Here is a 13553-nt window from a genome sequence, read left to right as displayed (position 1 = left end):
AGTTAGAAATTTTCTTCAGCACCAGTAGATAGACTTTGTTGTTTGCAAGCAAGAAGTAGGAGGGAAGACACCATTTCACCGTTGATCAAGAGGTGTTGTTGAAGAGAAGCTTGAGAGATATCATCTTCAACTCCTTTACCACGTTGGTTGTAGCAAGCATTAAAAAAAATAAAAATAAAATAAAACCAAAGAGGACAAGAGATTGAACTCTGCAGCTTGACTTCTACTTTTCACACTTCACTTCCATTCACTATTTCATTTTATTAAGCTGCGATTGTTTGTATAAATACTGGTTATCTTTAATTCAATCTTATCTTCGGCCATTTATCACTTCTCCATTTGTTTACCTTTGAAATTGTGTGTGTTTGTGAATTTTCTGACTTAATGAGAGCATGAAATCTGTTGCTTAAGTCTTCCTGATCAGTTGATTAAAGTGATAAGTAGTTAAGTATCTCGAGAGAGCAATTTAACTATTGAACGCATTAAATCGGAGTGTGAAGCAAGTCTAGAAATAGAGTTGCTAGTGTCTTTGCATGTTCTTTATGATCAATGCATGCACCTTAGAGATAGGATTACATGTGGCTTTCGTATTGAGAGATGTTGAATTTGGCGTAAACTAAAGAATAGAGTTTCCAACGCATACACATACATTTAGAGTGTAAACAAGCATTTTTATCATCTTCATTCCGCTCATATAAGCTCGCTGAACTTGCTAGAAATCAACGCATGCAACTTACACTTAGAACCACGTCATCCATAAATCCCTTTTTCCCTCTGAACTTCTATTTTTTCTTGCATGCGTGCCATTAGCTTAGTGTAAATAACCAACAGTTCTTAAATTAATTAGGAAACCTCTGCATTAGATCCAAAAACAAGGTCTGCGTTAGAGTATTCTAGAGCCCCTGCATTCGACCCTAGACTCACCAAGAAACTTAAGTTAGATTTATACTTGGGTCTGACTTAAGAGAACTTGTATGCATTCACAAGGTGTGCATGCATTCACTACCAACACATCACCTGATTTTCTTACAAAGAGAGAAATCACTCTTTCATCCATCTTCATTCATTATAGTCATTCATCACCAATTTTCTTCATCATTTTAAGCACGCTTAGAATCAAAATCACAGGGCGAACATGAGTCTACTAGTTATAGCAAGAATCAAGGCTACACTTAATTATCAAATTTGCTTATTCGCTATTATCTCATTGTTGAAATTAAGAGATGACTCATAGGTTAACTTAGTCTAACATGTTTCATTGTAGACTTAAACAAGACAGGTTGAGTTAAGCCTAAAGATGATTTATTTGTGTCGGTAAATTTTAACTCTACATAATTGTTACTTTTTTGTTTTAGAATATAACATTATATGGGCCGACGATTCAAATCTGTGGCAAATTTGGTTTTTTAAGTATTAATTAGAAAAAAGGTTAAAAATCATTTTTGGCCCCTAAACTTTCATAGCAGTGACAATTTAGTCTCTGAACTTTGGTTTGTAATAATTTAATCTCTATACTTTCAATTTTGTACAATTTAGTTCCTGAACTTTCCATGTAACAATTTAATTCTTGTTCTTTAGAATTTGTAACAAATTTAGTACTATTGTAGAAATTAGTATTAAGATTTAATGAAATTTTTGCATAATTAAATCAATAAACTAAAAGACTCAGTATTTTAAAAAAATACAAAGTCTACATCATAAAACAATTAAAATTGATATCTAATTTTGATCATTTTTTTTCACGTTAGGGACTACATTATTACAAATTTGAAAATACAAAGACTAAATTACTATATACTAAAGTTTAAGAACTAAATTATTATAAACTAAAGTTTAGGGACTAAAATTGTTACTTTTATAAAAGTTTAGAGACTCGAATGTGTTTTTTTTTTTTTTTTTTTTTTTTTTAAATAATTACCTCAAGAAAAGGGAAAAAGAAACAAAAAACACAAGGCTAATAAAGAAAAATGAAATTATTAGTTAGGGCAATTAGGTTACTATTGTGTTTGTAGAGGGCTGTTTGTGGAAAACAATTTTCGAGGAAGAAGAAATAGGAGAGACGTTATCTAATATATCTACGGCTTGTAATCCGAAGCAGACTCGAAATCTCCATTTCCGAGAGCAGGGAAGAAGACGATGATGGCGGCAGAGTCAGTGAGATTAGCTTCTTCCGTTTGCAGTTTCAATGGCTCTCAGCGTTGGCCTGCAACGCCTCTCACTCGAACTCACTTCCTCCTTCGTTCTTCTCGACCTTCCCGCTCCCAATTCTTTGGTACCAACCTTCGTTTCAGTTCATCAGCTTCTTCTAAGCTTTGTAATTCACGTCAACAGAACAGACGCAATCTCTCTGTCTTTGCCATGGCTGCCGAAGGTATTCTTTCTTGTCTTTCTATCTCAAATTTTCATTTTTAAGATGGGGTTTCGGAGTACTTCTATGCCAGAGTTTTGAATTCGTGAAGCTCCATAGCTATTGAATGAATTGTTTGCTTGCTTGTTCGTTCTCAACATTCTTTAAATTTTAATTTGAGTAGCTAATGAATGTGCGTTATTGTTAATACCCCTTTGATACCTTAAATTATTAGATCCCATGTGTTCTGAAGTATTAGAACTATATGACGACTCTTGGCTATTGGTTTCAGTTCTAGTTTTTCATTTCCTGCAGGGGAGAGTTTTGTAATGATCCTTGTTTCTTTAATAACATTTATGAAATCTTGTTGATTTTTTTTTGTTTGTTTGTTTTGTGGTCTTGGTTACGGCCTTACTGAAGTTGTGCAACTGCTGAATTTTTCTAGTTTGATGCTTTTCTAAGACAAAAGTCTACCTTTTTCACTAATGCAAGTTATCAAAGAAACTACTCAATAGGGATGTGCTTGTTTTCATCTTTTGTTTGCAGATGGGAAGCGTACAGTTCCACTTGAAGATTACAGGAATATCGGAATCATGGCTCACATTGATGCCGGTAAGACGACTACAACTGAACGTATTCTATACTACACAGGAAGAAACTACAAGATAGGGGAAGTACACGAGGGAGCAGCTACAATGGATTGGATGGAGCAAGAAAAAGAAAGGGGAATTACCATTACTTCCGCTGCAACTACCACATTTTGGAATAAACACCGTATAAATATTATCGATACTCCAGGTCATGTCGATTTTACCCTTGAGGTGGAGCGGGCACTTAGAGTACTGGATGGAGCGATATGCCTATTTGACAGTGTTGCTGGAGTTGAACCACAGTCGGAAACTGTTTGGAGGCAGGCTGATAAGTATGGTGTGCCAAGGATTTGCTTCATCAACAAAATGGATCGCCTTGGAGCGAACTTTTTCCGAACAAGAGACATGATTGTGACGAACTTGGGCGCTAAGCCGCTTGTTCTTCAATTACCAATTGGCTCTGAAGATAACTTTAAGGGTGTTGTTGATCTTGTGAGGATGAAAGCTATAGTTTGGTCAGGAGAAGAGTTGGGTGCAAAGTTTCAGTATGAAGATATTCCAGAAGACCTTGTGGATCTTGCTCAAGACTATCGATCACAGATGATTGAGACTGTTGTTGAGTTGGATGATCAAGCTATGGAGAACTATTTGGAAGGGATCGAACCTGATGAGTCCACCATTAAGAAGCTTATTCGGAAGGGAACAATATCTGCTTGTTTTGTTCCAGTACTGTGTGGCTCGGCTTTTAAAAACAAAGGGGTCCAGCCATTACTTGATGCTGTTGTAGACTATTTACCTTCACCAATCGACTTGCCGCCCATGAAGGGAACTGACCCTGAGAACCCAGAACTGATTGTTGAAAGGGCTGCCAATGATGACGAACCATTTTCTGGACTAGCTTTCAAGATCATGAGTGATCCTTTTGTTGGATCACTGACATTTGTGAGAGTATACGCTGGTAAACTTTCTGCAGGATCCTATGTATTGAACTCAAACAAAGGAAAAAAAGAGAGAATTGGTAGACTTCTAGAAATGCATGCAAACAGCAGAGAGGATGTAAAGGTAGCCCTTGCTGGGGATATTGTCGCTCTAGCTGGTCTTAAAGATACCATTACTGGTGAAACCTTGTGTGACCCAGATCATCCTATTGTACTTGAACGGATGGACTTCCCTGATCCTGTGATTAAGGTCGCAATCGAGCCCAAAACCAAAGCTGATGTTGATAAGATGGCAACTGGTTTAATCAAGTTGGCTCAAGAAGACCCATCATTTCACTTCTCCCGTGATGAAGAGATAAACCAAACTGTGATTGAAGGCATGGGAGAGTTGCATCTTGAAATCATTGTTGACAGGCTTAAGAGGGAATTCAAGGTTTGTATATGTTGCTTGACATTTTACTCTGAAGTATGTAAATCTTTATTGCTTAAACCTCCATTTTTGTTAAAGCTAAGCTAACAATAGAATTGGATGATTTGATTGCTTGGTTTAAACAGGTTGAAGCTAATGTCGGTGCGCCACAAGTTAACTACCGAGAAAGTATTTCGAAAGTGTCAGAAGTAAAGTATGTGCACAAGAAACAGTCAGGTGGTCAAGGACAGTTTGCTGATATTACAGTGCGGTTCGAACCCATGGAGGCAGGCAGTGGATATGAATTCAAAAGTGAAATCAAGGGTGGAGCAGTGCCAAAAGAATACATTCCGGGGGTGGTCAAGGGATTGGAAGAGTGTATGAGCAATGGTGTTCTTGCTGGCTTTCCTGTGGTTGATGTTCGTGCCGTGCTAGTTGATGGTACGTACCACGATGTAGATTCAAGTGTCTTGGCCTTTCAACTTGCAGCTAGGGGAGCTTTCAGAGAAGGAATGAGGAAAGCAGGTCCTAGAATGCTCGAACCGATCATGAAAGTCGAAGTTGTCACCCCCGAGGAACATCTCGGAGACGTAATTGGAGATCTCAACTCCAGGAGAGGCCAGATCAATAGCTTTGGTGACAAGCCCGGTGGTCTGAAGGTATGCCATAAACCTAAATGCCTTCACACCACATAAAATTCACGATAACTGCACACATTCATTCTCGTTAATGAATTGTACGTTCAGTAGTGCATATTATCAACGAAGTTTCGAACGAATGCAGGTTGTGGATGCGCTGGTTCCTTTAGCTGAGATGTTTCAATACGTGAGTACGCTGAGGGGGATGACAAAAGGCAGAGCTTCATACACAATGCAATTAGCCAAGTTTGATGTTGTCCCTCAGCACATTCAAAATGAGCTTGCTGCCAAAGAGCAAGAAGTTGCTGCTTGATTTTGGTTTCTGTTTGGAAACAACCTGCGATTCATTGTCTGTTGGAAAGAGGGATTCACGTTCTATTGTTAATTTATGCCATGTTTGTGCAAGGATTGCTGTTCCTGCAAGATTTGAAGAGGAGAGAGGGATTCGTGTTCTATTGTTAATTTATGCCATGTTTGTGCAAGGATTGCTGTTCCTGCAGGATTTGAAGAGCGACCTCTCTTACTAGCCCTCCTACCAAGGTGTAATTATTCAAATAGTTGGCTGTCGGATGTTAAATTCGACCCAAATGCAAACAATTTTGAATGTATAATCAATGTCTTCATAAGGAAGCCAGAATATTCATTTAGATCCTTGAAAGTTTTACTATAGATCACTGTTCTTTGATCTTTGAAGGAGTAATTCGTAATAAAAAAAACAACATTTTCAAGAGTATAAAACGGTTTTCTTTATTCTGAAAAGTACAGAATGGAAAGATAATTTCACTCCTTGTGGTGGTGAGATGATCAAAAAGTGGTTACCAGATGGGCAGTTCTTGTAGCTGGTTCTTCAGGGTTTTGGGAATTACAGGCATCAGGTATTCGGAATTTGAAATTAAGTTCTGTAAATTAGAATTTGAAATTGATTGAAATTTGGGGTGTTTTTTGATTTTTGGGGGAATAGGCCATCTGCCATGCTTATCAACTGCTGAACAAAGGAGGAATGAAGGATTAAAATATTGTGGTGTTTATGTAATGATGATATAGCCACAAATGTGCTGAATCCAAGGCCTGGAATCATCATCAACCACCCACAAGGAGATGTTTATCCAGGTGTCCTCAAGGTACGTGTTAGATGATATGATATTAAATTTGCTTCCATCAACTTTAGTTTTTGGGTCATTCTGTGGTTTAAGAGTACATTTAGGAATTTTAATTCAATAGAAAAAGTAGCCACAAAAGTTTATAAGCCAGACTGGATAAGAAATTCATGGAAATGAACTGATGAGCTAAAGAAATGGTTAGATAAAGAAGTCCAACAAGCAAAAGTAAATGTTGGTAAAACTTGGACTTCTCTGTTAAGATATCATGTTAATTGGCAACTAAACCTAACAGCTTAATTTGTTTATATTCTTTATACTGTATAGGATTACACTGGGGAGCATGTGACTGCTCAGAATCAGTATGCTGTGTTTCTGGGAAATAAACCTGCTGTTAATGGAGGGAGTGGGAAAGTTGTGGACAGCAAACCAAATGACAGGATTTTTGTTTACCATTCTTTCTGATCATGGAGGCCCTGGAGTATTTGGGTTGTTTTAAAAGATAAGACTAATTCAACTGATTTCTTTTGAATTTTGTTTTACTAAGCTAGTGTATATACTCTTTCCCAGGCATGCCCAACTTGCCTTTTGTCTATGCCATGGACTTTATTGAAATTTTAAAGAAGAAACATGCTGCTAGAGAGAGAGATCAAATTTCTAAGCACTGTGAAAAGCTTTTGTGTAATATTAGATGGTGTATACATTTTTGCAGGTTATCTATGTAGAAGCATGTGAGAATGGGAGTATTTTCGAGGGCATAATGCCAAAGGATCTGAATATATATGTGTTAGGTCACTGCTTCCCTGCATTCAGTAAAATCCAACAACACAACAACACAAGACAAGATGTATATATTGATATCACTGATAAAGAAAGGTTGCCATTACAATGTCCAAAAGAAGTAATACGTACTAAGCAACAAACTGATAAAGAGAAATAACATGTAAAGAAAAGTACACAAAACTAGCACATTTGAGAGAGTGGATGATCCTCTTCTTAAAAGCTAATCCGGCCTTTACTCAAAATGTTCTTAGTGTAATTCCTCTTCTACCCTTCCTCTTATAAGTGTGAATAATTGGGGGTTTAACAACACCATCCACCTTCAATTGTACCTTGCCCTCAAGGTGGAATTGGGGAAACTGTTCAGTCATCAAATAAACCAACTCTCATATAGCCTCACTCTCTGGCAAGCTTTTCCATTTCACCAACTACTCTTTCATAGCTAACTCCCCATTCCAATGAATCCCTAAAATAGCATCAGGCATCACCTGTAATTCAAACTCCTTTGTCAAAGTTTTGTTGAACTTGAGTCGATTGCCCCAATTTCTTTTTCAACTGAGAAATGTGGAATATGTTGTGTATAATGGCTTCAGGAGGAAGGTCTAGCTTGTAGGTCACTTTCCCAATTCGTTCCATGATTTTATATGGACCATAGTATTTAGGAGCCAACTTCTCACACATTTTTCTAGCTAGGGACCATCGTCTACAAGGATGGAGTTTCAGGAATATCTTATCCCCTACCTCAAAATGTAATTCCCTTCGTGTAGATCAACATGCTTTTTCATACGACTTTGAGCAATTACTAAATGTTCTTTTAAAGCGTTCAGGGCAGTGTCTCTGGCCATCAATTGTTGTTCCACCATTTGTTGTTTTCTTTTTCCCATACGACACTAAAGGTGGAGGTCTCCTACCAAAGACTACTTGATCAGGTGTTGTCTTAATTGATGTATGGAATGTGGTGTTGTACCAAATCTCAGCCCAAGGAATCCTCTTACTCCATTTAGAAGGTTGCTCGTTGCAAAAATACCTCAAATAGGTCTCAAGACAGTGGTTTAACCTCTCCGTTTGACCATCAGTTTGGGATGAAATGTTGTACTTCTTTTTAACACTGTTCCCATCATTGAGAATATTTCCTTCCAAAAATGACTGAGGAAGATTTTATCTCGGTTCGTAATAATCGATTTCGGAACCCCATGATGTCGTGTAACCTCTTGGATAAACGATTCTACTACTTGTTTGACTGAGAAAGGATGTTGAAGACGAATGAAATGAACATATTTACTCAACCTATCCACCATCACCATGATCAAATCATAACCTTCAAATTTTGGCAACTCTTCTATGAAATCCATGGTCAAGTCATCCCAAATTTGCTTTGGAATTGGCATAGGTTGAAGTAGCCCCATGGGGTTCAGCGATTCTGTTTTATTGCGTTGGGGGATCTCACATTGCTCGACATGTCTCTTCACATCAGATTTCATCCCATGCTAAAATAGTTCTCCTGACATTCTTTTGTACATACGAAGAAAACACGAATGTCCCCCTAAAACCGAATCATGGAAAGTATGGAGGAGTAATGGGATTAAGAAAGATGTTTTCAACATCATTAATCTTCCTTTGTATAACAGTCTCCCATGCTTCCATTGATACTTTGGTTTCCCTCCAGGTTTTCTTTCAATAAGGCAGTATCTGTAATTCTTCATCTTTATCCACTTCCTTAAACACTAACTCCACATCCAGCAATACTGGAATAGTCAAAACAAATATTTCCACCGTTGGAGGTAATCAGGATAAAGCATCAACGACTTTATTTTGAAGTCTAGGTTGGTATAAAATCTCAAAGTCGTATCCCATTAGCCTCGTCAACCATCTCTGATATTGAGATTGTACCGCCCCCTGTTCAATCAAGAACTCTGATGCTTTTTGGTCTGAAATAACCGTGAACTTGTTATCCAATAGATAAATTTACCATTTTTGCACTGCCAAGACCACAACCATCAGTTCTCTTTCATAGATCGATTTCTCTTGAGCCTGGGGTGATAATTTTTTACTAAAATAAGTAATCGATTTAGAGTTCTGAGTTAGAACAACCTCTAATCCAAATCCGAATGCATCAGTCTCGATCACAAAAGGGAGTGAAAAATCATGTAGAGCTAAAATAGGGATGTCATCCTAGCTTGTTTAAGTTCTTCGAAAGCTTGTTTAGCTTGCTCAATCCAAATAAAAGCATTTTTTTTTAAGTAACTGAGTTAATGGTGCTGCAATTTGTCTATATCTTTGAACAAACCTTCTATAATAACCTGTAAGGCCAAGAAACCCTATGAGTCTCGTTACATTCTTTGGTTAGGGCTAGTGAATCATTGCTTTCACCTTTTCTTCATCAGCTTCCACTCCTTTTTGTGAGACTCAATGACTTAAATATTGGATTCAAGTTTGACAGAATGAGTACTTCTTCTTGTTCGTGTACAACTTATGATCACGTAAGATGTTAAAAGCTACTGCCAAATGCATCTCATGAGTAGTAATATCAGGACTATAGATAAGAATATCATAAAAAAAATACCAATATAAACTTTTGTAAGAACGACCGAAATATTTGATTCATCAATGATTAAAAGTAGCTGGAACATTTGTCAAACCGAAAGGCATCACTAAAAACTCACAATGTCCTTCGTGAGTATGGAAAGTCGTTTTTTCAACATCCTTCTCTTTCATTCAAATTTGGTGATAACCTGAGCGTAGGTCCAATTTTGAGTAAATCGAAGATCCATGGAGCTTATCTAACAATTCTTTGATGACTGGAATCGAGAACTTATCCACCACTGTAATTTGGTTCAACTTTCTATAATCAACACAGAATCTCCAACCCCCATATTTCTTTTTAACTAACAGAACAGGACTTGAATATGGGTTCGACTCGATCTAATTATTCCAGCTTGCAACATCTTCCCCATGAGCATTCATTTTTTTGATGGTGTTCATATTTATGTGGTCTTACATTGACTGGCGGTTGTCCTTCTTGCATAATAATCTGATGGTCAATCTTGCGTTTTGGGGAAAGTTCCATTGGAATTTCAAAAATATCCTCACTTTTTTTAGCAGTGTTTGAATCATGACAGGTAAGACTTCTTCCTCTTTCCTTTCCTCATCAGGAAGTACTTCTTAATTATCAACTATCTTCACATTCTGGAATTCAATTAGAAATCCTTGATCCTCCTCGTCCCACACTTTAGCTAAAGCTTTCAGAGAAATCTCTGGTCTGGACAACAACGAGCCTTCTTTCAATGTAAATATTCTCTCTAGTTCGAAAAAAAAAAAAAAAGTGCACTATTCTTTTGATATGCATTAATCTATATGCGTTGATGGTCATACGTTGGACTGAAGAATATGCATATGCGTTAAGCGTGTATGCGATGACCTTCCTGTCACAAGTTTTCTTGTTTTCTCGCCAAGTATAACAAAAACGCAAGTTTCTCGGGATGATCCGAGGTCGGACACAAGGATTTGTAGCTAAATGAGGTTTGTGAAGTAATGTGTCTGAGGCGATTAATAAATAAAAAGAGAAGTTAATGGGCTATGCGTTACTCCTACTCCTAACTAAATAGATTGAGCAATGGAAGTTTGACTATGAGAATTGGTAGAGATGCGGCAACTATTAACGCATAATAAGGTGAATGAAGAAACAAAATTGTGGAGGGAATAAATTCACTACATCACTATACTTGGTTGCTAAAGTAATCCTACTTAGTGTGTTCCATTATTTACCCTCTCGGACAGTTAATTGTAGCTACTCAGCTCATAGACAAGCATTGCGATAGCCTCACACCAAGCAAAGAGGATTAACTCACTATACTCGTGCAATGCACACCTTTCGATGGTTTGCTACATGTGTCATATCTCTAGGTCGCATGATTGAGTATGCGACTCTTGCAATTAACACTTAACTCAACGATGAAATTAAACGATGATAAAGAAGAAGAAGATGATGAAGATGGTGTTGAAGGAACTGAAGAGATGAATTGATTACAAAACGTATTAATGTCTTAAGCCAAATGTAATACAATACAGAGATATGAGGAGAGGTGGAGGGCTAGATGTAAGCAATCTCTTGCTTTTCATCCGAAGTGCGTCAAAGTTGCCAGTGGTGCCATGGATGAGTGGTGAAGAAGTCTCTCTCGAGCTCTATCTCTGGCGAAGCTCCGGTCGTCACTCGGAAGGGCTTGTGGAAGTGAAGAATTCTAAAAAAATGTCTTGCTCATGCTCTCATCTGTGATCACAAGAATTTTCCTAAGGCAGAAACTTGGATGGTTTGAAGTTGGGCTTCAAGGCTCTATTTATAGAGCTAAAATATTGACAACATTGGGCAATCTCACTTTGAATCCCGCCATTTTTGATGCAGTATGTGGAATGTCAACATCACCTTATCTTGTTGATATTCTCAAGGTATGCGTTCATGCTTGTTTCTCTTGAAGTATCAACGCATTCTACCCACCTTGTGATCAACCTTCTATCACGATTATCACTCTGTGAACATAGCATTCCATGCAACGAACTAGTCTTCATGAAGATCAACGCATGTGATCAACTTTGCGGTGGGCTGGGATCAAGGCATGTGATCAATTCCTGCAATAATTGCAAAAATAGACATTTTGATGCAGAATAACACATTATATAGGGTTAGTGAGGATTTTCAATGCTGGTCGATGCAAGCTCACTTTTCCACATGAATTCTTGGTATTATTAACACATATTTTGCTTATTAGCCCTCATAATTCTAAGTAAAGGCTATAATAGCTTGTATTTCTACAAGCTATCATCTCTCCTTCAGTGTATCACATTGTCAACGAGGGCCATTGTACTCCCATGAATCTCGTTGTAAATAACCATTGCATTCCTAAGACTACATCCATTTTTCCCAAATCAATTAGAAGAAATCGGCTCTTACAACCAACCCTTGTAATTTGACTACCACAAACTTGCAAACTCCGTTACCTCATATCACCCCTCTGTTGCCGATTACCACTCCATACTTCACTGTGTCAATTAATGGTAGTTTCAGCTCTTCAACCAATTTCTAATGGATGAAATTGTGAGTTTCCCCACAATCGATCAACACGACAACCTTCTTTCCCTCTATTGTTCCCTTCAATTTCATTGCACCTCTCTTCGAAAATCCCATCATCGATCGTAGAGAGATTTATGCGTTTTCTATTACCTCAATCGATTTCAACTGTAGAGCTTCTTCTATTTCAACAACGACAACCTTTGTCTCTTCGACCTCTTCCTCCTCATTTGTGATGAACAACATTAGGTCCCCATTATCCCTTACCTTGCAGCGATGACCGTGCGAATATTTTTCATCGCTACAGAAGCACAATCCCTTCTCCAATCATTCTCTATATTTGTTATGAGACATATGCTTCACCAGTGGATCCTTCTTCACAAAGTTTCCCTTGACTGGGATCGAAACCTGCCATGTCATTCCTGTCTCGGTCCCTTTAGGGTTTACTTTCGTAGATTTATTATTCGATTTGCTTCCAACTTGGGCTTCTCCCTTGCTCGGCCCAATAATTCCTAAGTCATTTAGGGCCAACTTGAGAGCTAAGTTACAATCATTGACGAGCTGGGCCTCCCTCATACATCCATCCAAGCTTACAGGGTACCGGTTGATGACCTCAGCTTGTAACGATAACTCGAGTTCGTTTAAAAATGCATCTGTGAGCACATTCTCTGCCATCTCAGTCAGCGACGCTGAGTAGGTTACGAATTTCTTCATATAATCAGCATAGTTTCCATCTTGTTTGGTTAGTAATAATCTTGCTCCGAGACTACCTTCGCCCGTCGGTAAAAAAATGTTCAAACATCCATTTCTTCAACTCTTCCCAAGTAAGAATCGCCTTGCGGTTATGACTCCATCTAAACCAACTGACTTCATCTGGAGCGAAGCTCACCACTGCCACCTTCACTTTTTCTACATTGTTTAACTCATGTATTTCGAAATAATGTTCTGCCCTATAAACCCAAGATTTCAGATTTTCTCCTACGAAGATCGACATCTTCAGTTGTTTATATTTACTTTGTTAACCCTTCCAATTCCTTGGCTTTGAGCTAAATCCACCTCCTCCATCTTCCCTTTCATCTTGAGTTGGGAACCATCAGTCGCATCAGATTTCTCCTTCTTCCTTATCGAGCTATTTTCTTCTCAGACTTCTTTGGTTAGTTTCTCTATGCTCTTACAGAGGCCCAAGATCATGTCCTTAATTCAATCTCATTCTCATTTGTGTCCATCCTTTCTTCAATTTGTTTTTGCGCCATTTGCCTTGTTTGTCCTAGGTTGTAGGGCTATGATACCAATTTATTAGGCCACTACTTCCCTATACTCAGTAAAACCTAACAACACAAGACAAGAAGAACAGAGTAACATAACTCTGATGTATTTATTGATATCACATAATAGTTAAGTTTAAAATAAACAAAAAGAAAAAAAATCGGAGAATATTTGTTTTTTTAAATTTTGAAATAGAGATGTGACTAAATTTATAATTTTATTTAATTTATTTTAAAAATAATTTGATATTTTGATTTTACTAGGTTTTGAGATAGGACTTCATAGACTTTTGTTACTTTAACTAATTTAAAAATGATCATTTTTTTATAAAATTTTTTATCGTAACATGCTAACTTCAAATTGAAATAAACTAGTATTTTAGTCTTATATTCAATTATTGAAAAATTATATATATATATATTTATC

General features: G+C 37.5%; 1 protein-coding gene and 1 pseudogene across 1 annotated transcript; both read left to right on the top strand.

The window, feature by feature from the left end:
* Positions 1 to 2052: 2052 nt before the first annotated feature.
* On the top strand, positions 2053 to 5660 carry LOC120081381 (elongation factor G-2, chloroplastic). Its single transcript, XM_039036209.1, has 4 exons — positions 2053 to 2371; positions 2894 to 4308; positions 4431 to 4943; positions 5068 to 5660. The coding sequence occupies exons 1-4, from the start codon at positions 2137 to 2139 to the stop codon at positions 5233 to 5235; spliced, it is 2331 nt and encodes a 776-aa protein (XP_038892137.1). The 5' UTR covers positions 2053 to 2136; the 3' UTR covers positions 5236 to 5660.
* On the top strand, positions 5316 to 6680 carry LOC120081011 (annotated as a pseudogene).
* Positions 6681 to 13553: the final 6873 nt, after the last annotated feature.

Source organism: Benincasa hispida, chromosome 7 (assembly GCF_009727055.1).
Source record: "Benincasa hispida cultivar B227 chromosome 7, ASM972705v1, whole genome shotgun sequence".
Lineage (NCBI taxonomy): Eukaryota > Viridiplantae > Streptophyta > Magnoliopsida > Cucurbitales > Cucurbitaceae > Benincasa > Benincasa hispida.
This window is presented reverse-complemented; position numbering and strand designations above follow the sequence as displayed.

Coding starts and splice junctions, on each gene's coding strand:
- LOC120081381 (XM_039036209.1), top strand. CDS start 2,137: ATGATGGCGGCAGAGTCAGTGAGATTAGCTTCTTCCGTTTGCAGTTTC. Junction 2,372..2,893: donor CTTTGCCATGGCTGCCGAAG/GTATTCTTTCTT, acceptor TTTTGTTTGCAG/ATGGGAAGCGTACAGTTCCA. Junction 4,309..4,430: donor GGCTTAAGAGGGAATTCAAG/GTTTGTATATGT, acceptor TGGTTTAAACAG/GTTGAAGCTAATGTCGGTGC.